General features: G+C 44.1%; 1 protein-coding gene across 5 annotated transcripts in view; it reads right to left on the minus strand.

The window, feature by feature from the left end:
• Positions 1–205: 205 nt before the first annotated feature.
• PTPRA (protein tyrosine phosphatase receptor type A) overlaps positions 206–23,121 on the minus strand; it is a 192,976-nt gene continuing 170,060 nt past the window's right edge. For 3 of the 5 annotated variants that reach the window (XM_056553495.1, XM_056553496.1, XM_056553498.1), the window contains exons 16-23: positions 20,749–20,898; positions 18,605–18,698; positions 17,005–17,081; positions 8,014–8,148; positions 6,347–6,472; positions 5,447–5,598; positions 5,225–5,360; positions 206–2,456 (exon numbers count right to left, since the gene is read on the minus strand). In XM_056553495.1, the coding sequence (XP_056409470.1) occupies positions 2,382–2,456; positions 5,225–5,360; positions 5,447–5,598; positions 6,347–6,472; positions 8,014–8,148; positions 17,005–17,081; positions 18,605–18,698; positions 20,749–20,898 (945 nt within the window). In that variant the 3' untranslated portion in view covers positions 206–2,381. The remainder of the gene's footprint in view (positions 2,457–5,224; positions 5,361–5,446; positions 5,599–6,346; positions 6,473–8,013; positions 8,149–17,004; positions 17,082–18,604; positions 18,699–20,748; positions 20,899–23,121) is intronic. The other 2 variants (XM_056553501.1, XM_056553503.1) reach the window with 2 other exon arrangements.

Consider the following 23,121-nt stretch of genomic DNA (forward strand, 5'->3'; position numbering starts at 1 on the left):
TGGCGGTCTCGGCGGGACATATACGAAAACTTGCACCAGACTGGACGGGGGAGGGGGGGGGGGGATGCACATACAAAATCTTCACATACCGGAAGTCTCTTTCCTATCTTCAGGCTGTGTCAAATTTAGCATAAAACTATGGGTGACGTTTTTTTTGTTTTTTTTGTGCTTTTTTTGTGTGAAATGTAAAATAACAATTGGCATATACAGACAATAGGAACCTTGGCCCCAGCTCTCTACATTGGCAGCAGGTTCTTTTTTTTTATTCATTTTCATCACCGATACTTTAAGTATAAGTCAATTTAAAAAAAATAAAATAAAACTGAACATAGGGTGCCACAAAAAGGTTTTCAGGTAAAATATCTACACTGTGTGGGGCACATTAAAGGGCAACTCCGATCACAATTGATATCAAGGATCCGGGTTGAAATTCTAAAGTGTCCTCTGATTACACTATTCCGAAAGTCTTTCTATACCCTGGAGATTCTAATTTAAAAAAAAAAATTAATCGAACCTAAAAATTGGAAAATGGTGAAGAATTGGTTAAAAATGGCAATAATGCCTCATTATTCCTTTCTTTTTTATGGCTCTTGATGCCCTTTGCCGCTAAAGGGGGAAACGACGACTAATAAAAAATAGTTGTCATTCACCCAAGTAGCGTAGCCTATCCTTACCACACCACTAAGTACTGGAACACCACCCCAAATGGGCAAAAATATCTACCTAAATATGTACAATTTTGATTGGAGTTGCCCTTTAAAATAGACTTCTTTGCCAGCAAACGACACCAATAAACAAAACCATCCATTGGGATTTTTCTTTTTTACAGTCCATGTTTTCTATCGCTAATGACATTAGTATGAGGAACGCCTTTGGTTTAGAGTTCTGCATAAAACTGGAGGAAAGTTCATAGAACTGGTGGTATCATCGATGAACCCGGAACGTTGGGCCGAAACCAAAAAAAAAAAAAAAGGCGCAAGAATCTGGATTCCGCCATAGGTCTTGTCCATTCAGCCAGACTGACTGTTAAAGAGTCCGTTTCTTTAGAATACAACTTTTTCGGCAATGGAGAGTTGGTGGCGGGCGTTTTACGGTCTCGGCCACTAAGTGAGCCTGCGAATTCATTAAAGGGGTACTCCGCTGCTCAGCGTTGGGAACAAACTGACTTCAGGAGCTCGTGACTTCATAGCCCCGCCCACTCAATGCAAGTCTATGGGAGGGGGCGTGTCACGCCCCCTCCCATAGACTTGCATTGAGGGGGCGGGACTATGACGTCATGAGGGGGGCGGGGTTATGAAGTCACGAGCTCCTGAAGTCAGTTTGTTGCCAACGCTGAGCAGCGGCGTACCCCTTTTAATGTCTGTGACTCAACCAACATGGACGTAGACACAACCCCTTTGTTATAAGTGCCACCACCCAGCCATAGGTAAGTCATTTTGTGAGCATAGTCAATGTTCATGATAATGGCGCTCATCCGTTGCAGATATGGAGCCACCATTGGTGGCCGAAAGGAGTTGTCCATGAGGTCTCCTAAGGATTCAATAGTATCCACCAACGTATAAGGGTTACCAGGATTGGAGAAGACCAAATGGCTGTCTATGTTACGTGTACATGATGGAGACCTGATCCTCGATGAGCAGAACTTGACTTGGTTACAGGTCGGATACTTTTCAATGCCTGGAATGTACAATGATTAGCCCTATGTGATACAAAGCAGCATATTCAGGTTAGGACTGTCAACCTACCCCCCATTCCCCCCCATTAGACCTGCATTGCAATAAAAGGCTCGTTTTACAGCCTGTCACAAATTGAGACCTCACCGGCACCGAAAAATGCTGGCAGCCATAATCTCAACACTAAATAGGCTCATCTTTGTCTTTTTTTTTCTTCTTTTTTTTATACAAAAATCTATTATATAATTTCTATTTATATAATTATTTACAGAATAAATTCATGAAACGCATTTGGAACGGCAGTAAAATGTGTCGGCTATGCTGCTGTGTTTCCCATAAGTCTCTTTACAAAAAAAAAAAAAAAAAAAAATGGCTTCCAAAGGCTTCTTCCTGTCAGGTTAGGCGATGGAGCTTGTGTCAATGCAAATGAATGAATGAATGAGGGATAGGATTAAAAAAAAAATAATAATAATAATAAAATTAATCCAAACATCAAGCTATTGTATTCAAATAAAAAAAATAAAAAAAAAATAAAAAAACCCTAAATGGCTATCGGCACTAATCACTTTGCTACATATAAAATGTCCAGCTAATATAAAGCACATTGTACCAATCCTCTAAAACAGTTAAGATATATACACTGATCTAGATATTAACAAATAGAATATTACAAAATATTAAAGGCCACGTCGTGTCCTCCTCTTGGTTTTACTTGAAATTGGCGTAGTCTGAGAACGCGTCGATATATTCTTGCACCACTCGGTAGCAGAACTCGTACTGCTCCTGTACACGAGAGAAATGGAGAAAGGGGTTTAGGATTTCTTTACTGTGGGTACAAAACAGCACGAAGACCAGAAGCAAACAATAGTCCGTATCTCAGCTTCCAAGTCTGTCTATGATGGTGACTAGAGATGAGCGAGACTTACAGTAAATTCGATTCGTCACAAACTTCTCGGCTCGGCAGTTGATGCCTTATCCTGCATAAATTAGTTCAGCTTTCAGGTGCTCTGGTGGGCTGGAAAAGGTGGATACAGTCCTAGGAGACTCTTTCCTAGGACTGTATCCACCTTTTCCAGCCCACCGGAGCACCTGAAGGCTGAACTAATTTATGAAGGATAAGTCATCAACTGCCGAGCCGAGAAGTTCGTGACGAATCGAATTTACTGTAAGTTCGCTCATCTCTAATGGTGACTTGTGAGGTTTTACTGCTTGACATCTTGGTAAAGGTCTATCATGAGTCAGATGTTTTACGTTGCCTATGAGCCAACAATGTTCCACCACATGGCGACGCACTACGCTAACATGTTACTATGTAGTGGCTGCACAAGGAAAAGGTAACAACATAACTGCACATTGTGGGGTTTTCCTATTCAATTTGGGTATGTAATAGGGATCGACCGATTATCGGTTTGGCCGATATTATCAGCCGATATTCACGATTTTTTACATTATCGGTATCGGCAATTATCTTGCCGATAATGCCCCGCCGCCCCGCGACCGCCGCTGCCCCATTGCCTCCCCCATCCCATTATAATTACCTGTTCCCGGGGTCCGCGCTACTTCTGGCTTCTGCGACGTCCTGCACTATTGCTGTGCGCTGCGCAATGACGAGTGACGTCCTCAACGCAATGTCACCATCAGTGCGCACAGTAACAGCTCAGGACGCCGCTGGAGCCAGAAGTATCGCGGACCCCGGGAACAGGTAATTATAAAACCGGGGATGGGGGAGGCAATGGGGCAGCGGTGGTGGTTGGACTAGGGAGGACCCCAGGACAGGAAGAGGGAGAGAAGCGGGTGGCGGCGGCGGTCTCTGGCCCGCAAAAGCCGCTGTGGTTCATTGATTTAAAGCGCCCGCTTTAAATCATTGTTCTGCAGCGGTCTCTGTGGGGCTGGGGGGAGGGGGGGGGGGCTTGGGAATAGCCGATAATTTATACCGATATTCTGGTATAAGTTATCGGCTATTGGCCTCAAAGTTAACATAAAAAAATCAATATTGGTTGATTCCTAGTACGCAAATCACTTTCTGATCAGTTAAAGGGGTACTCCGCTACTCAGCGTTTGGAACAAACTGTTCCGAACACTGGATCCGGGAGCTCGTGATGTCATAGCCCTGCCCTTTCATGACGTCGCGCCCCGCCGCCTCAATGCAAGTCTATGGGAAGGGGTGTGACGGCTGTCACACCCCCTCCCACAGACTTGCATTGAGGTGGCGGGGTGTGACGTCATGAGGGGGCGGGGCTATGACGTCATGAGCTCCCGGCGCCGGCTCCAGCATTCGGAACAGTTTGTTCCAAACGCTGAGCAGCGGAGTACCCCTTTAAGGACAAAACCCGGGAACCCACATTGATCTTGCATAGAGGGCGGGCTCCAGGCCACTTGCAGGGAATTGCACAGAAAGTGGCCCATGTAAAACCTAAGGGTCTGGATGCAGGAAGAAGCCGGACACGGTACAAAACCAGCACTGCAAACCCTTAGGCAAGGTTCCGACTACGGAATTTCTGTCTGCAATTCCGCTTTGAAATTGCAGGCAAAAATTCTGCTTGCTAAAATGTACAAGCTAGTGAATGGGGTTTTCCGTTCACAAATTCCGCTGCAAAAATTTCAAAGTGTGAATTGGTGAACGGAAAATCTGCTTTAAAATATCCGCCTGAAGAATGGCGTTGCTCATTCTTCAGGCGGATATACTCGCGGAACAGATTTCAGTCTATTGAGGACTGCAATGTCCATTCGGACCAACTGATTCAGTCGGCACTGGCCAATCTCAGAATCTCTAGATAGAAATTTTCCGTCTGGAGATTCCGTGGTCTCAACCTAGCCTTATCCAGGGACAGAAAAACTGCTTATTTCTTCCAGAAACAGCACCACCTGTGTCCTCTGGCTATGTGTGGTATTGCAGCTCAGTTCCATTGAAGTGAATAATGCCATGTTGTAATACCACACATAACCTGAGGACAGCAGTCATGCGGTTTTTGGAAGAAATTAGCTCTTTCACTATCCTTAGATAACTCCTTTAAATCTCAGCACTGACGAGGATCCAAAAGTTTGGAAAGCAGTGGCACGGCATGGGCACCTAAAAAACTACTAGGGCCATCATACACTTGCCATAAAGTTCTATTAATGGATCACCCTTTATTCTTATAACTAAGTAGCCATTGGTGCTACCTTAAGGGTCAGTCCACTCCTGATTTGCATATCTATATATGAAACCATACATGGTCAAGATCAGCATTGTATGTTATGGTGGAGGGACACCAATAACGTAGCGTATCAAGATAGAAAGAGAGACAAAAAAGAAACCATCTACTTTTATGTACTTGCTGCTCCAGTGCCATATCAGATACAAATAAAACGAGGACTCTGTTTTGGACACCACTGGAGAAAGCAACAGGAATTACCCTGGTTGAATTTACAAGATGGCGGTCTCGGCGGGATGCAGTCAAAGCTTGCAACAAGCAACTTCATGGAAACTTCAAATGTTTCGGTAAACCTCAGTATTAAATTGCCAGTGCAGCTCTCGAAATGGAACATAAGGGAAGAAACCAATGACCTACCAGTGTCTGGACCATGTGTGGCCGCTGTAACCTCAAGCTTTTCACGGTCTGAAAGACGTCTAAAATTCCCTCTGCCTTCACTCTCTCCAGTACTGTACTTAGGGCACAGAAAGTCCCCGTCCTCCCCGCTCCAGCACTAAAAACAAAAACACCAGCAGTGTTAACCCACTCAGAACATTTAACAGTAGCCGTTCCCTTCATCGTTGCGGCATTTCTACTCACCTGCAGTGCACAGTGATTGGGTGGTTCCCGGACTGTTGTTGCTGTTTTTGTACAGCAGCAATGATGTTGATCATCCCTTTCCCATCAGTTGGGATCCCAACTTCTGGCCACCCATGAAAGTGAAATTGTCGTATCTGACGAGCCTTGTTTTCCTGGAAAATAAATAATTAATGCATCATACACTGCTTCTAAAGTGGTGAACAAGGCCTCAAAAGACAAGTGGAGTGCACCAGATAAGGAACAAAAAGACAAGTGGAGTGCACCAGATAAGGAACAAAAAGACAAGTGGAATCAACCTGCCCAAAGACCAGTGAAGACCTCCTGCCTAAACTTAAAAAGAAGGGGAATCCACTTGCTCACATGTGAAGGGGGGGGGGGGGGGGGAGCACATATTATTGTTCATTAGATTTTAAGACGGCAGGAAGAATTTCTTAGAGTAGTTTTTAGTGAACCGGTTCACTGCTGCCTTATCTGAGAAAGGCTTCCTTTTGCCTTAAAATTTAATGAGAAGTAATACGAGTTCCCCCACTTCACATCATCTTGTACAGGGAAGGGAGAGGATGGCTTTTAGAGAGTGGGACGTAATGCCACTAGTACAATAGAGAGTAGAGCTGATACAGATATGTGCAGTAGGGCTAATAACATTATATTAGTAAGTTGCTTTATTATACTTTTTGACACCATACACGGGTTGTTTCTTTTGCTGGACAATCCCTTAAACAAAACAAAAAAAGACAACAGAAAAAAACTGCAGAATTCACCTGCCAAGTTCACGGACCAAAGCCACAATAACACCTAGACAACTGTTGTCAAACTGCCAAAACGTCAATGACCGAATTCAATACCCCAATGACCACTGTTGTCGGCAAAACCCCTTTAAATACTTAAGGAAGTTCTCACCCTGGTGTTGGTGACCAGCAGATCTCTCACTGTGTAGCTTTCACATTCCTCCTCCTTCTTTAGTTCTATAGTGATGTCCCCGACTGGCATGATGCCTTCTGACGGCCAATACTGTACACACTTCTCCTGTATTTCAAGAATTCAAAAGAAGGTGAGAAACAGGTAGGTCATTGCAATCACTGAATAAAGACCTATTTGTAAAGACCACCATTCCTACAGATTCCGTCATGGTGAGGAAACCATTAAAATAGCTATAAGCATGGCCTTCTACATAGGTAAGAACAGTGCTACCCTAAACAAGACTATGATGTGGGGGGGGGGGGGTGAATACAAATACTAGATGGTGGCATAGGAAACTATATAAACTTAAATGTAATACAACTGTATGGGTTGTGCTATCCTGATCACACGCCATATATTCATTGACATTCAGGAGGATCTGTAATAGCAGATCTGTAAAAGCATAGCAGAAACGCCGACTCGTTTCTAACCGTCCGATTCTTAATCATGGCACAGCCATGACTAAGAACAGGACGGTTCGACACGCGACAGCGTTTCTGCTATGCTTTTAACCCACTTTGGATTTTTTTAATTTTAATCATGTGGAAATACATTTTGGACTTTTACTTTAAAGGACAACTGCAGTGGTAAACATATATGCCCGGTCCTCAAAACTAAACAAAGTAAACTCATACATACCTTCCTACGCGCCCCCGTTGGTCTGGCACAGGCCTCACGGTCCGGCAGTGCTGAACTCATTCCACTTCCTGGGGACGGGGAGGCCGCAGAGCCGTCGGCGTATCACCGGCCGTAGCGATGTCCCACCCCGGCCTGTGATAGGCTGAGCCCACTGTCATGTAAGGAGCTCTGGCCGGCTTCTTACATGACAGTGGGCTCAGCCTATCACCAGCCGGGGAGGGACATCGCTGCGACGCGGCTCTGCAGCGTCCCAGTCATCAGGAAGTGGAATGACGTCAGCACTGCCAGACTGTGCCGGACCAACGGGGGCTCGTAGGAAGGTATGTATGAGTTTATTTTGTTTATTTTTTAGGCCCGGGCATATATAAATGTTTACCACTACAGTTGTCCTTTAATATTTTTTTGGGAACTGGAGTTTTGCACATATTTTTTCCCATGGATTACCCTACTAAGGTACATGCACATCACGATCGTGTGATCCGGCTGCCGAATCCAACAGCAAAATTAAAAAAAACTGTCCGCTGCTGTATCCCTGCCGGACCTGCGCCACATCCCATTCATGTTCAAAAATGAGCTGAATGGAGTCCCTATCTGACTCCGTTTGGCTCATTTAAATGAATGGGATGCGGCGAGGGTTCGGTAGGGATACGGCAGCGGACAGTTTTTAAAATTTCCCCGCCAGATCAGAAAATCGCGATGTATATGGCAGCCGTATGACATAATTGTGATGTGAATGGACCCTAACACAGATGTAAGCTGTGCTACAGCATATCCAAGTTCTCTTTTATCCTCGCATAAGAGGTAATTAGAAAATTTCAATCTACCGACGGCCAGAAAAAAATCTTGAAATGTTATTTTAAAATACAAAGAATATTAACAGGTTTCAAAACATTTCCGTAAAGAATGACGCTATATTCACAATCTTTATAGAATTTTTTTTTTTTTTTAAATCCTTAATTAACCCTTACCTGTCCTCTCTCCTCCAGCTCGGTTAACATTACTATAGAACATGACTTCCACTCCCAAATCATCCTCCAGAAATCTTCGATGGTGTGACGTAAAGGACCCTGGCTTGCAATGTACGAGTCTTTTTGTCTATAGCCCTGAAAAAAAAATAAAAAAAATTTAAAATTAAAAATTCTGCTCCCCTTCCACCAGCATGAACCTGAAGCAATATGAACGTGTCAGAGGTCATGTGACCATATCAGCGATTCTGGCGAGTTCATCGGGATTCTACTAGAATGTATAACCAGCTTTCTGTTTACCCCTCCTCATATACCAGATGTAAAGCCCCCCACTAACATTTCAATATATCGTCATAGAAGCAAATGTAGGATTTACCATAAACAAACAGGACGGGAAAGGTAAAAGGCCCGGGAGGTAAATGCTACCGGCCTCACTACATAAATAATCTGTAGGACATTTAATCGTTCATCACTGAGGTCCCAAGGGCACAAACCTCATATTCTGATAAAGGGCGAATGGAAGAAATAATACAACCACCCCAGCACTGGAGAGGGGTCTGCAATAAATAAATATAGAAGATAATAAATATTTATTTTTAGGTTTTATTAATATATAAAAAAAAATGTAAAGAAAAAAAATATATGAAAATGCTAAAAACTCTGATGAGAGGTGTGAAAGGAAGAGCAATATAACACTATAAGACACAGATATTTGATGGTGCTTAAAGGGGTTTTCTATAGATTTTTAGGCATTAGATACAGTGTAGGTCATATACGTTTTTCCCGAATGGAACCGTATACATGTGCGTTTCCCATTGACGTCCATGTTATAAAAAAAAAAAAAAACGTATGCGGTTGCAGTACGGTTTTTAAACCGGAGTCAAAACCGTGGTTGACCACGATTTTGTCTCCGGTTTAAAAACCGTACTGCAACCGCATACGTTCTTTTTGTTTTACATGGACGTCAATGGGAAACGCACATGTATACGGTTCCATACGGGAAAAACGTATACGTTTTTACTTGGCACATGTGCATTTGAATCCTAAAGTCCCCACCCAAGACCCCTCCCATTAAAAATGGACAACATTTTCAAAGACGTATGTTTTTTTTTTCTACAAAAACGGACGGAACAGTATGCACTTTTAAAAACAGTATACTGTTTAAAAACCCATACGGTTTACTTTTCCCATACTGTTCCATCCGTTTTTTTCCCCATACGGTTTTTGATAGAAAACGTATGCGGGAACCGTAGTTGAAAAACGTAGTGTGAACCCAATCGGGAGTTTCACCAGGGGACATTAGACAGGAAAGTATATGCCCATAACGTACTCAACAACATATAACAATAACAAAGCACAGAATCTATAACAAGGTTTGAGCACTCAGATTCCCCTGATGAACACCATCATTTTTTTCTAGAGGGAGAAAAAGGTTGGGACAAGTTTTATTGGAATGGGAATTGTTGTTTAGGGCCATGATCTTATGGGAGAATTCATATGCATTGTTATAAAGACAATAAGGACCTATGAATATTGGTAGAAGCTCCATTGGCTAATCTGTTTGTGATAATATTGTGTTGTATTATGGAGGATTTTTTGGTTGACCCATTTTTAAATATTACTATGTAGAAGTTAGGTTTTAAAGGGGAATTCTGGCTTTATACATCTTATCCCCTATCCAAAGGACAGGGGATAAGATGTATGATCGCAGGGGTCCCCGCGATCTTAGTGCAGCCCCCAGCATTCTGTGCCGGGTGCGGCCTCCGAGACGTGACATCAAGACCACACCCCCTCATGACATCAGGCCACGCCCCCTCCATTCATGTATATGGAAGGCAGGGGCTGCATCGAGATCACAGGGGTCCCAGTGAAGGGACCCCTGCGATCATACATGTATAAAGCCGGAATACCCCTTTAAATGGATCACTGTGTATGGAAAACGCTGTTGTAGGGGATCTGACTGCTTTCTGATCAATAGCTGGGTCTGGATACCCCCAAGTTCCTGACTTCAGTGGTTGCCCCAGGGGTTCTTGCGGCACTAAACATGGCAGTTCTAAAGACCCTATTAACCCCTTAAGGACGCAGGACGTAAATGTACATCCTGGTGCGGTGGTACTTAACGCACCAGGACGTACATTTACGTCCTGTGCATAACCGCAGGCATCGGAGCGATGCCCGTGTCATGCGCGGCTGATCCCGGCTGCTGATCGCAGCCAGGTACCCGCCGGCAATGGCCGACGCCCGCGATCTCACGGGCGTCCGCCATTAACCCCTCAGGTGCCGGGAATCAATACAGATCCCGGCATCTGCGGCAGTGTGCGATTTCAATGAATGATCGGATCGCCCGCAGCGCTGCTGCGGGGATCCGATCATTCAGAACGCCGCACGGAGGTCCCCTCACCTTCCTCCTTCCGGCGTCTCCTGCTCTGGTCTGAGATCGAGCAGACCAGAGCAGATCGCCGATAATACTGATCTGTTCTATGTCCTATACATAGAACAGATCAGTATTAGCAATCATGGTATTGCTATGAATAGTCCCCTATGGGGACTATTCAAGTGTAAAAAAATGTAAAAGTAAAAGCAAAAAAAGTGAAAAATCCCCTCCCCCAATAAAAAGTAAAACGTCTGTTTTTTCCTATTTTACCCCCAAAAAGCGTAAAAATTAATTTAATAGACATTTTGTATCGCCGCGTGCGTAAATGTCCGAACTATTAAAATAAAATATTAATGATCCCGTACGGTGAACGGCGTGAACGTAAAAAAAAAAAAAAAGTCCAAAATTGCTGCTTTTTAATACATTTAAAAAAAAAAAATTATCAAAAATGTATTAAAAGTTTTTTATATGCAAATGTTGTATCAAAAAAAAAAGTACAGATCATGGCGCAAAAAATGAGCCCTCATACCGCCGCTTATACGGAAAAATAAAAAAGTTAGAGGTCATCAAAATAAAGGGATTATAAACGTACTAATTAGGTTAAAAATTTGTGATTTTTTTTTAAGCGCAACAATAATAGAAAAGTATGTAATAATGGGTATCATTTTAATTGTATTGACCCTCAGAATAAAGAACACACGTCATTATTACCATAAATTGTACGGCGTGAAAACAAAACCTTCCAAAATTAGCAAAATTGCGTTTTTCTTTTTAATTTCCCCACAAAAATAGTGTTTTTTGGTTGCGCCATACAGTTTATGATATAATGAGTTATGTCATTACAAAGGACAACTAGTCACGCAAAAAACAAGCCCTCATACTAGTCTGTGGATGAAAATATAAAAGAGTTATGATTTTTAGAAGGTGAGGAGGAAAAAATGAAAACGTAAAAATTAAATTGTCTGAGTCCTTAAGGCCAAAATGGGCTGTGTCCTTAAGGGGTTAAAAAGGGGTGGCCTCATGAAGGCAACCCCTATTGGGGAACAGGACATCATAGAGGTGGAAGTCACCACTTAGCATAGAGTCAGTCCACCAGAACAGGATATTATAGGAATCCACTCTAAAGCTTCCCTTGTATTCATATGAACAGCCTGCCATGTAATTCCACATTTCCCCAGCAGTGGCCGCTGTTAATAAAAAAAAAAAACAATGGCTGGACGCAGCATCTCCCAGGAAAATCAGCTGTTTGGAGGTATCGGGAGCAGAACCCAAAGGTGATCAGTAGAGATGAGCGAACTTACAGTAAATTCGATTCGTCACGAACTTCTCGGCTCGGCAGTTGATTTACGCAGGATAAGTCATCAACTGCCGAGCCGAGAAGTTGGTGACGAATCGAATTTACTGTAAGTTCGCTCATCTCTAGTCACAGCCATTCTAGAAGGGAGCTCAAAACTGGTTGTGGCTTTCTTTCTCTTGGCTACAGGGAGAGCAGTTAGATCAGGCAGAATCGTGCTGCAGTGTAAAGCAGCGGTCTTCAAACTTTGGCCCTCCAGATGTTGCAAAACTACAACTCCCAGCATGCCCGGACAGCCAACGGCTGTCCGGGCATGCTGGGAATTGTAGTTTTTAAACATCTGGAGGGCCACAGTTTGAAGACCACTGGTATAAAGGATAAGGGACATAGCATAAATCTAACCCCAAATGGGGAAACAGGCAGATTTAAAGGGTACTAAAGTGGAAAACTATTTTTATTTTTTTTAAATCAACTGGTACGAGAAAGTTAAACAGATTTGTAAATGACTTCTATTTAAAAAAAATCGTAATCCTTCCAGTACTAAGCTGCTGTATGCTCCACAGAAAGTTATTTTCTTTTTGAATTTGTTTTCTGTCTGACCACAGTGCTCTCTGCTGACACCTCTGTCCGTTTTAGGAACTGTCCAGAGCAGGAGCAAATCCTCATAGCAAACCTATGCTGCTCTGGACAGTTCCTGAAACGGACAGAGGTGTCAGCAGAGAACACTGTGGTCAGACAGAAAAGAAATTCAAAAAGAAAGGAACTTCCTCTGGAGCATACAGCAGCTGATGAGTACTGGAAGGATTAAAAATTTTAAATAGAAGTCATTAACCAATCTGAATAACTTTCTGGCACCAGCTGATTTAAAAAAATAAATAAATCACACACACACACACACACGAGTATAAGCCGAGTTTTTCAGGCTTATACTCGAGTGAACTCTCCGCCCTCAGTGGTCTTCAACCTGCGGACCTCCAGATGTTTCAAAACTACAACTCCCAGCAAGCCCGGGCAGCCATCGGATGTCCGGGCTTGCTGGGAGTTGTAGTTTTGAAACCTCTTGAGGTCCGCAGGTTGAAGACCACTACGGCCTTCGACATCATCCAGCCCCCCCCCTCTCACCCCCTTTAGTTCTGTACTCACCTCCGCTCGGCAGGACGTGCTTTGGGCCCGGCCCCGGAATAGTCACATTTCCTTGACGACGACGCAGAGGGACGTTCATTACCAACGTCCCTCTGCGTCGTCGTCAAGGCAACGCCTCTATTCCGGGCCCGAAGCGCGGAGAAGAGGCCCCCCCGGTGAAGATGGCAGCCCGGAACCACTATCCCACCGGACGACCTCCTCACCGGACAGTCCTGCAGCACTGGACCAGCGCACCCTAACGTCCCGCCGAGCGGAGGTGAGAACAGAACTAAAGGGGGAGGGGGGGCTGGATGATGTCGCAGGCTGCAGTGGTCTTCAACCTGCGGACCTCCAGAGGTTTCAAAACTACAACTCCCAGCCGATGGCTGCCCGGGCTTGCTGGGAGTTGTAGTTTTGAAACCTCTGGAGGTCCGCAGGTTGAAGACCACTGTATCAGACATTGACAAGCGGTGATGATGAAGGGGGGGAGATGATGACATGTGGTGATGATGAAGGGGGGGGATGATGACAAGGGGATGATGAAGGGAGGGGATGATGACAAGGGGATGATGAAGGGGGGTGTGTGGGATGATGACAAGGGGATGATGAAGGGGGGGGATGATGACGAGGGTGATGACGAGGGTCTGGATGATGACAGGGGTCTGGATGATGTATTTCCCACCCTAGGCTTATACTCGAGTCAATAACTCTTCCTGGGATTTTGGGGTAAAATTAGGGGCCTCGGCTTATACTTGAGTATATACGGTGTATTATATATATATATTCCCCCCCCCCCCCCCCACCGGAGTACCCCTTTAAGACTACCTGAGACACTGCAATAACTGTAGGTAGGTTGGTAGGTAATAAAGGATTAGATAAATATCATGTGGCCTCTTTTGGAAACACACTTTAGTACTTTTTAGAGAGTGTGGTTCGCATTGTGAAAACTAGAGATGAAACATGGAGGACTCTATGACCTGTGACTGAGGGACTGCGCCCATCACCCGCTTCCACTTCAGCATGTACAAGATGACTGTATAGGGAATGGGGTGCGATTCGCTTAGTAAACAGAGGACATCGTGGCTGCGGATAACTACGCTCCACGCTGATAAATAAATCACATTTCTATTTCAGAGCTGTAAACAACTTAAAAGTCCGTAAAGAACACAAGCAGCCATTACTGACCCGCAATGGGGGAGGTAATCACCAATCACAATGCCTTAAATAAAATATAAGCCGCATGAACGGGGGCCCTGTATTCTTACTCAATGCAGCAATCACCCTGGAGCCACGGGATGTATCAGGAGGGGATGGAGGTCGGGAGCCCAACCTAATCTGACCGGTAACAAACAAAATACAGATGAAAATGGCGCAATGAGTCTGGACTAACAGCAACACCAGAACAGGAGGCAGAAGGATTTATAACTGGATTCCATCACATTATTGCCTGTACTGTTTCTTTTTCCAAACTTACCCTAACCCTATGGCCTCTTTTTCATTGATGCAAACACAATCCATGGCGTATTATACTCCAGAGCTGCACTCACTATTCTGCTGGTGAGGTCACCATGTACATACATTACTTACCCTATATGGACCCAGAGTATGATCCACAGAATAGTGAGTACATTACAGAATAGTGTAATGTATGTACACAGTGACCTCACCAGCAGAATAGTGAGTACAGCTCTGGAGTATAATACAGGATATAACTCACGATCAGTACAGGATAAGTAATATAATGTATGTACACAGTGACCTCACCAGCAGAATAGTGAGTACAGCTCTGGGTACACAGTGACCCCACCAGCAGAATAGTGAGTACAGCTCTGGAGTATAATACAGGATATAACTCAGGATCAGTATAGGATAAGTAATGTATGTACACAGTGACCTCACCAGCAGAATAGTGAGTACAGCTCTGGAGTATAATACAGGATATAACTCACGATCAGTACAGGATAAGTAATATAATGTATGTACACAGTGACCTCACCAGCAGAATAGTGAGTACAGCTCTGGGTACACAGTGACCCCACCAGCAGAATAGTGAGTACAGCTCTGGAGTATAATACAGGATATAGCTCAGGATAAGTAATGTAATGTATGTACACAGTGACCTCACCAGCAGAATAGTGAGTACAGCTCTGGAGTATAATACAGGATATAACTCAGGATCAGTACAGGATAAGTAATGTAATGTATGTACACAGTGACCTCACCAGCAGAATAGTGAGTACAGCTCTGGAGTATAATACAGGATATAACTCAGGATCAGTATAGGATAAGTAATGTATGTACACAGTGACCTCACCAGCAGAATAGTGAGTACAGCTCTGGAGTATAATACAGGATATAACTCACGATCAGTACAGGATAAGTAATATAATGTATGTACACAGTGACCTCACCAGCAGAATAGTGAGTACAGCTCTGGGTACACAGTGACCCCACCAGCAGAATAGTGAGTACAGCTCTGGAGTATAATACAGGATATAGCTCAGGATCAGTACAGGATAAGTAATGTAATGTATGTACACAGTGACCTCACCAGCAGAATAGTGAGTACAGCTCTGGAGTATAATACAGGATATAACTCAGGATCAGTACAGGATAAGTAATGTAATGTATGTACACAGTGACCTCACCAGCAGAATAGTGAGTGCATCTCTGGAGTATAATACAGGATATAACTCAGGATCAGTACAGGATAAGTAATGTAATGTATGTACACAGTGACCTCACCAGCAGAATAGTGAGTACAGCTCTGGAGTATAATACTGGATATAACTCAGGATCAGAACAGGATAAGTAATGTAATGTATGTACACAGTGACCTCACCAGCAGAATAGTGAGTACAGCTCTGGAGTATAATCCAGGATATAACTCAGGATCAGTACAGGATAAGTAATGTAATGTATGTACACAGTGACCTCACCAGCAGAATAGTGAATACAGCTCTGGGGTATAATACAGGATACAACTCAGGATCAGTACAGGATAAGTAATGTAATGTATGTACACAGTGACCTCACCAGCAGAATAGTGAGTACAGTTCTGGAATATAATACAGAATGTAAAGATGTAACTTAGGATCAATACAGGATAAGTAACGTAATATATGTAGAGGGTATCTTTACTGTTGGGGCGGTAGGCAACCACTAGATTGGGACAGTGTAATTTTAGGATAGAATTGTGGTATAATACAGTGTGACTTGTCCATAGTGAGTTTTTGCAACCAAGGGCTTGTAGCATTAGCTCAGCAGCAGTAATATATATATATATATATATATATATATATATATTTAGAATATAAAGGCACTTACAGCAAGATGACTTTTATTCATTGCAATTTTTCCATTTCTTTCAAAGCTATAACAGCAGATCTTACATCAGTGAAATGTGTACGCTAGCAGATATACATGCTTAAGGAATCCATCAGGGTCTGACGCAACATTTCGGGGTACGCCCCCTTACTCATGCGTGTAAGATCTCTGCTAGCATACGTTAGCGCTGGGCGATATACCGGTTCATACCGAATACCGGTGTGTTGTTTTTTCTGTACGGTATGAATTTTTCCCTATCCTGCAATACCGGTCGGGCCCCTCCCCCTCAGCGCTGTCCCCACATGGGGGGGCTAATCATGTTACCCGCAGGCGCTGCTCTCCTTCTCCTCCTGTGAGCCGTGGGCACAGGAAATTAATGAGGTGTGAGCCGCAAGCGCCGGACTTCTGTCACCTCCCCCTGCAAACGCTGAAAGCCAGTGGGCCGCGGGTGCTGCAGAACTTCTGATCAGAACTTCTGCAGCGCCCGCGGCCTACTGTCTTTCAGTGCTTGCAGGGGGAGGTGACAGCTTCCGTTTTCCGTCCTGCGCCCGCGGCTCCCACCTGATTCATTTCCAGCGCCGCGGCTCACAGGAGGAAAAGGAGATCAGCGGGTAACATGATTAGCCCCCGTTGTGGGGACAGCGCTGCGGCTGAGGGGCCCGACCGGTATTGCGGTATAGGGAAAAATTCATACAGTACAAAAATAAAAAACACACCGGTATTCGGTATGAACCGGTATATGCTGTCAAATACCAAGGAACCGCCATAAGTTTGAAAATACCGCGATACACATTTTTGGTCATACCGCCCAGCACTAGCATACGTAAGTTACTGCGGCTGAGCTAATGCTACACACATGAGATGCTGGAGTACCTACATCTATGAAGGAGGCGTTCACATAGTCTGTGTTTTCTTCTCCTCTCTTGACTGGTATAATGACTCTGTTGAATTCATCTGGTAAAAAAGAAAAAAGGAAAGTTTAATTATTATCTGTGGTATGTTTTATTCCATTCTCCCTCCACCTATAGTAACATCGTTTGTACGGCTGAAAGAGCAATGTACAGAGGGAGGCAAAAACCAGATGGGGCAGAGGCCAGAATTTCCTCAAGAAGATTCTTTTAGGACTCCAAATTCCTGGATTAACAAACTATGTTCACCTCAGGTATCTACGCGCCTTTTGAGGTCCCCCATTATGCTATTAGCCTTGGCAGCAGCTGCCTGATACTGGTTCTATAGATTTAATGTCAACTTACAGGGGTTATCCAGGAAAAAACTTTTTTTTTTATATATCAACTGGCTCCAGAAAGTTACAGATTTGTAAATGACTTTTATTAAAAAAAATCTTAATTCTTTCAGTACTTATGAGCTTCTGAAATTAAGGTTATTCTTTTCTGTCTAAGTGCTCTCTGATGACACGTGTCTCGGGAACCGCCCAGTTAAGAAGAGGTTTGCTATGGGGATTTGCTTCTAAACTGAGCGGTTCCCGTGACAGGTGTCATCAGAGAGCACTTAGACAGAAAAGAACAACCTTAACTTCAGAAGCTCATAAGTACTGACAGGATTAAGATTTTTTAATAGAAGTAATTTACAAATCTGTTTAACTTTCTGGAGCCAGTTGATAATATATATATATATATATATATATATATATATATATATATATATATATATATATATATATATATATATATATATATATAAAAATGTTTTCCCTGGATAACCCCTTTAAAGAGGTACTCCGTTGCTCAGTGTTTGGAACAAACTGTTCCGAACACTGGAGCCAAGAGCTTGTGACGTCATAGCCCCCCCTCCTCATGATGTCATGCCCCGGGTCGTGATGTCATGAGGGGGCGTGGCTATGGTGTCACGGGCTCCAGCGTTCGGAACCGTTTGTAGCGAGTACCCCTTTAAGTCTTTTCCTATGTCGGTTTTACCCAGTATTCTCCCATTGGGTAAATAATCTTGGATGGATTTTCCCTTCCCAAATCCATTACCTTAGATTGGTTAAACCGCTCACCCTAGCCCCCAATTTATCCAGGTCCAGATCCATCCAGAGATAATAACTGCGTAACTAGAATCCCTGCCTCCGTTCCCTCTGCTCCCACCACCTCGCGCTCACATGGTCAGAGGGGGTCTCATGAACATTTATAAGGTGGGCAGGCAAAGAGAAGGTCAGAGAGACCCTATCAAAAGTTTTGATCCGTGGGGGGCCTCTATAACAAAGCACACCCCATTCTAAATATCAATATCATAGCCTCCTGAGGAAGTTGCCTGAGGAAGCGCACTAGCGCGAAACGCGTTGCATGTTGGGAATAAAGCTGATTGCTTCTACTGTTGCCTGGTCCCTCAGCGCCCTACTATCCACTGGTCTGGAGGTCGTTGTTTTTATTAATATCATAGCCGGTCAGAGATCAATGGTAATTTACATAAGACCTCACCTCACCGGTATAAGAGCGCTTACAAGACTACAAACTTACATGGAATTATCTGGAGGACCCGGTTTTTCTTCATGTTGGCCGGCAGGTTACCCGTCCTCATCTTGTCGTTCTGAATTTTAATGGACGTTAATTTCTATGAGGAGTAAAAGAGCAGATTAGATAAAGTCAGAAGATGATTCAATCGTAATCACAGCGGAGATCTTATAGGATCATTGCAAGATCCAAACTCATCATCTACCCACAGGATAGAGGACATTGGACTGATCAGAACGGCCCAACCAATGGCTTTCTATTTAACCCCTTAAGGACTCCGCGTTTTTCAGTTTTGGTATTTTCGTTTTTTCCCTCCTTACATTTTAAAAATCATCACCCTTTCAATTTTCCACCAAAAAATTCATATTATGGCAAATTTTTGTGCCGCCAATTCTACTTTGCAGTGACATTAGTCAATTTTAGAGATGAGCGAACTTACAGTAAATGCGATTCGTCACGAACTTCTCGGCTCGGCAGTTGATGGCTTTTACTGCATAAATTAGTTCAGCTTTCCGGTGCTCCGGTGGGCTGGAAAAGGTGGATACAGTCCTAGGAAAGAGTCTCCTAGGACTGTATCCACCTTTTCCAGCCCACCGGAGCACCTGAAAGCTGAACTAATTTATGCAGGATAAGTCATCAACTGCCGAGCCGAGAAGTTCGTGACGAATCGTATTTACTGTAAGTTCGCTCATCTCTAGTCATTTTACCCAAATATCCAGGGTGAAACGGAAAAAAATTATAATTGTGCGACAAAATTGAAGAAAAAACGCAATTTTTTGCAACTTTTGGGGGCTTCAGTTTTTGCGCAGTGCATTTTTTGGTAAAATTGACACCTTATTATTCTGTAGGTCCATACGGTTAAAATGATACCCTACTTGTATAGGTTTGACTTTGTCGTATTTCTGGAAAAAATCATAACTACATGCAGGAAAATGTAATCTTCTGACCCCCATAACTTTTTTTTATTTTTCTGCATATGGGGATGTATGAGGGCTAATTTTTTGTACCATTTTTGTTTTGACCAGACTGTTTGATCGCTTTTTATTTTTATTTTTTAATGGTATAAAAAGTGACCAAAAATACGCTATTTTGGAATTTTTTTTTTACGTGTACACCATTGACCGTGTATTTTAATTAACAATATATTTTTATAGTTTGGACAATTTTTTTTTTTTTTTATGGAAAAAGGGGGGTGATTCTGACTTATTAGGGAAGGGGTTAAAGCACACCCCCTGACGAAGCACAGCGCAAAACGTACGTCGGGGTAGAAGCTGGTAGGTTGGCAACACACATGGCAGGATGTCATATGGAGTTTTCAGTCGTTTTCTTTACTCATGATGCATATCTATCTATTTTGTACTGTTACACTGGGTATATACCAGCTACTATTGTGATTGATCTGCCCGCCGAGAGTACTCCGGTATTTTGTATGTACCCTGTATTCCATGTATCTGGGCCTCCTCTACCACCTCCACTTCTCTGTACTTGCCATAACAGTGCCTGTATTTTTATAATATCTTTTTTTAAATTTTTTGTTTGTCTTGCTATTTGATATATGTTCAATACATTTCATATTTTTACACTATGGGTTCTTTTTTGGTTGGTGTATATTTCGTAAGTGAACCTAATCCTTAAAGGGTACCTCTCATCAAAAAAACTTTTGATATATTATAGATTAATGTATGCAGAATAACTTTACAATTGCATGTTATTAAAAAATCTGCTTCTTTCTATTTAATTTTCCACTTTGAAGAAATGACCACTAGGGGTCTCCCTACCAGTCCTGGCAGCAAGCATTTCAGACTCATGCTGGAGTCCTAAACACTACGAGCTGCCAGTCTGCTTTGTTCTCAAAGGAGAACACTCAGAGCTGCCAGCCTGCTTTGTTCACAGCCTGTTCGGCTGTGAACAAAGCAGGCTGGCAGCTCTGAGTGTTTAGGACTCCAGCATGAGTCAGAAATGCTTACTGATCAGGAAAAATACAATAGAAAGAAGCATATTTTTCATTAACATGCTATTGGAAAGTTATTCAACATTCATTAATTTAAAATATATCAAAAGTTTATTTCATGAGAGGTACCCTTTAAACCCCCCCCCCCCCCCCCCCCCCCGCCAATTAGGGCCAATGAGGGCCAGGACCCCATTCTGACCTTAAACTCTTCCTCCAGGCCGTTGCTGTTGGTCCCAGGGATTTTATTGTACAACTTCTGGAGATGTGTTTCTAGAGACGTCACCTCCAGCTCCGTGTCTCCATATAGGAAATGTTCCAGCAGCGCTTGATAGATGAAGACGTACTGCATCTGTATCGGAATATAAAGAAGGCCAAAAGGTAAATCCAACGAGCAGGAGACAACCGCAATTCAGAGGTGTGTAATGTTATAGATCTCTTAAAGATGAACTCCACCCCCTCAATGCAAGCCTATGGGAGGGGGTGTGACAGCTGCCACGCCCCCTCCATGGGCTTGCATTGAGGGGAGCATGATGTCACACAGGGGCGGAGCCGTGACATCACTATGCTCCGTCCCCGTGATCGCCAGTAATCAGACCCGGAGTGAGCACGCTCCGGGTGCTAATTCTAACGGGGTGCGGCGTGGAAGATCACGGGGGTCCCCAGCGACGGGACCACCGCGATCAGGCATCTTATCCCCTATCCTTTGGATAAGGGATAAGATGTCTTAGCGCCGGAGTACCCCTTTAAACATGTCTTGGATTGCTGAGGAGCAGATGTTGTAGGAAGTTGGTAACAACATGGGGGGAGATTTATCAAAACCTGTGCAGAGGAAAACTTGCCCAGTTGCCCATAGCAACCAATCAGATCACTTCTTTCATTTTGCAGAGGCCTTGTTAAAAATGAAAGAAGCAATCTGATTGGTTGCTATGGGCAACTGGGCAACTTTTCCTCTGCACAGGTTTTGATAAATCTCCCCCCATGGTGCCTAGGATTGTCACTGACTGAACTATACAAGGCTGGAGGATCAGACAGATGTTGATTTCTAGCTAAGGGCAGGTTCACACTGCATTAAAGGAGTAGTCCAGAGGGGACCCAGCGGTGAACAACTTATCCCCTATTCTAAGGATAGGGGATAAGTTTGAGATCGCAGGGGGGCCGACTGCTGGGGCCCCATACGATCTCCTGTACGGAGCCCCGACAACCCGCGGGAAGGGGGCGTGCCAACCTCCGCACGAAGCGGCGGCCGATACGCCCCCTCAATACAACTCTATGGCAGAGCCGAAGTGCTGCCTTTGGCAATCTCCGGCTCTGCCATAGAGATGTATTGAGGGGGCGTGTCAGCCGCCGCTTCGTGCGGAGGTCGACACCCGCTATCTGGCCAGAGAGTCTGGCCCCCGTACAGAGAGATCGCAGGGGGCCCTAGCGGTCGGTCCCCCTGCGATCTCAAACATATCCCCTATCCTTAGGATAGGGGATACGTTTTTCACCACTGGACTACCCCTTTAAAAGATTCTGTCAGACGTATAAGATCGAGGGAAATCCCTGACATAACTATAGCTATCATGGATGCCACCATGTTAAAAAGACAAAAAAATAAAAATAAAACAGCTCCCTATTCTTGGTCTGCAGCTACACAGTCACAACCAATGACCCGAGGCTAAATCTGTACAATGGCAAGACCTATGATTAATGGGGTACTCCGCTGCTCAGCATCTGGAACAAACTGTTCCGAAAGCTGGAGCCGGGAGCTTGTGAAGTCATAGCCCCGCCCCCCTTCATGACGTCATGCCCCGTCCCCTCAATGCAAGTCTATGGGAGGGGGCGTGACTCGCCACGCCCCCTCCCATAGACTTGCATTGAAGGGGCGGGGCTTGACATGAGGAGGGAGCAGGGCGTGACGTTTGGAGTACCCCTTTAAGGTTTGTGGACCGATATGTGTCAGGCCTGTTGCTCTGTTTTACATGCCGCGAGAACGATGTTTTAAATGGGCACGGTCAGATCCAAAAACTTCATCTGTTGTAAAGCATGTAAAATTAAATAGGTTTTGCAAATGCTTTCATTAGAAAATACTGAAAAATCCAGTCAAACAACTGCCCCCCCTGCCTGCTTGGACACATACTAGTCCTGCTGTGTCCATGCGTCATCACCTATGTCATGGACACACTTCCTTGATTGACAGCTGTGAGCGCAGGGCTCAGACCTGGAGGAAAAATCCTCCCACTGTCAGCTTGTGTCCCGCTACTGTCAGTGAGGACAAGCTGGGAGTTGTAGTTTTGCTAATGCTAGAGGTTAGATGTGAGCAGACAGCATACTGAGGGAGGGGGCGGAGACCTGTACAGTGAGGCCACGCCCCCTCCCTTTGAGAGGAATTCAGATGGCCGTGTGAACGCATCCTAACACATGAGCCGGGACTATCGGGGCACTTGTTAAACTCCGTGTGAACCCAGACTAAGTATACGGAGGCTCTAAGGCAGGCAGGTAGGTAGGTAGGTAGGGGACACAAACAGACGCCATCCGGGTGATCTGTAGTAAGAATGTTATTAGAACACGTGGACATAGGAATCGTCAAATG

The sequence above is a fragment of the Hyla sarda genome, chromosome 1, assembly GCF_029499605.1.
Source record: "Hyla sarda isolate aHylSar1 chromosome 1, aHylSar1.hap1, whole genome shotgun sequence".
In the NCBI taxonomy this organism is placed as follows: Eukaryota; Metazoa; Chordata; class Amphibia; order Anura; family Hylidae; genus Hyla; species Hyla sarda.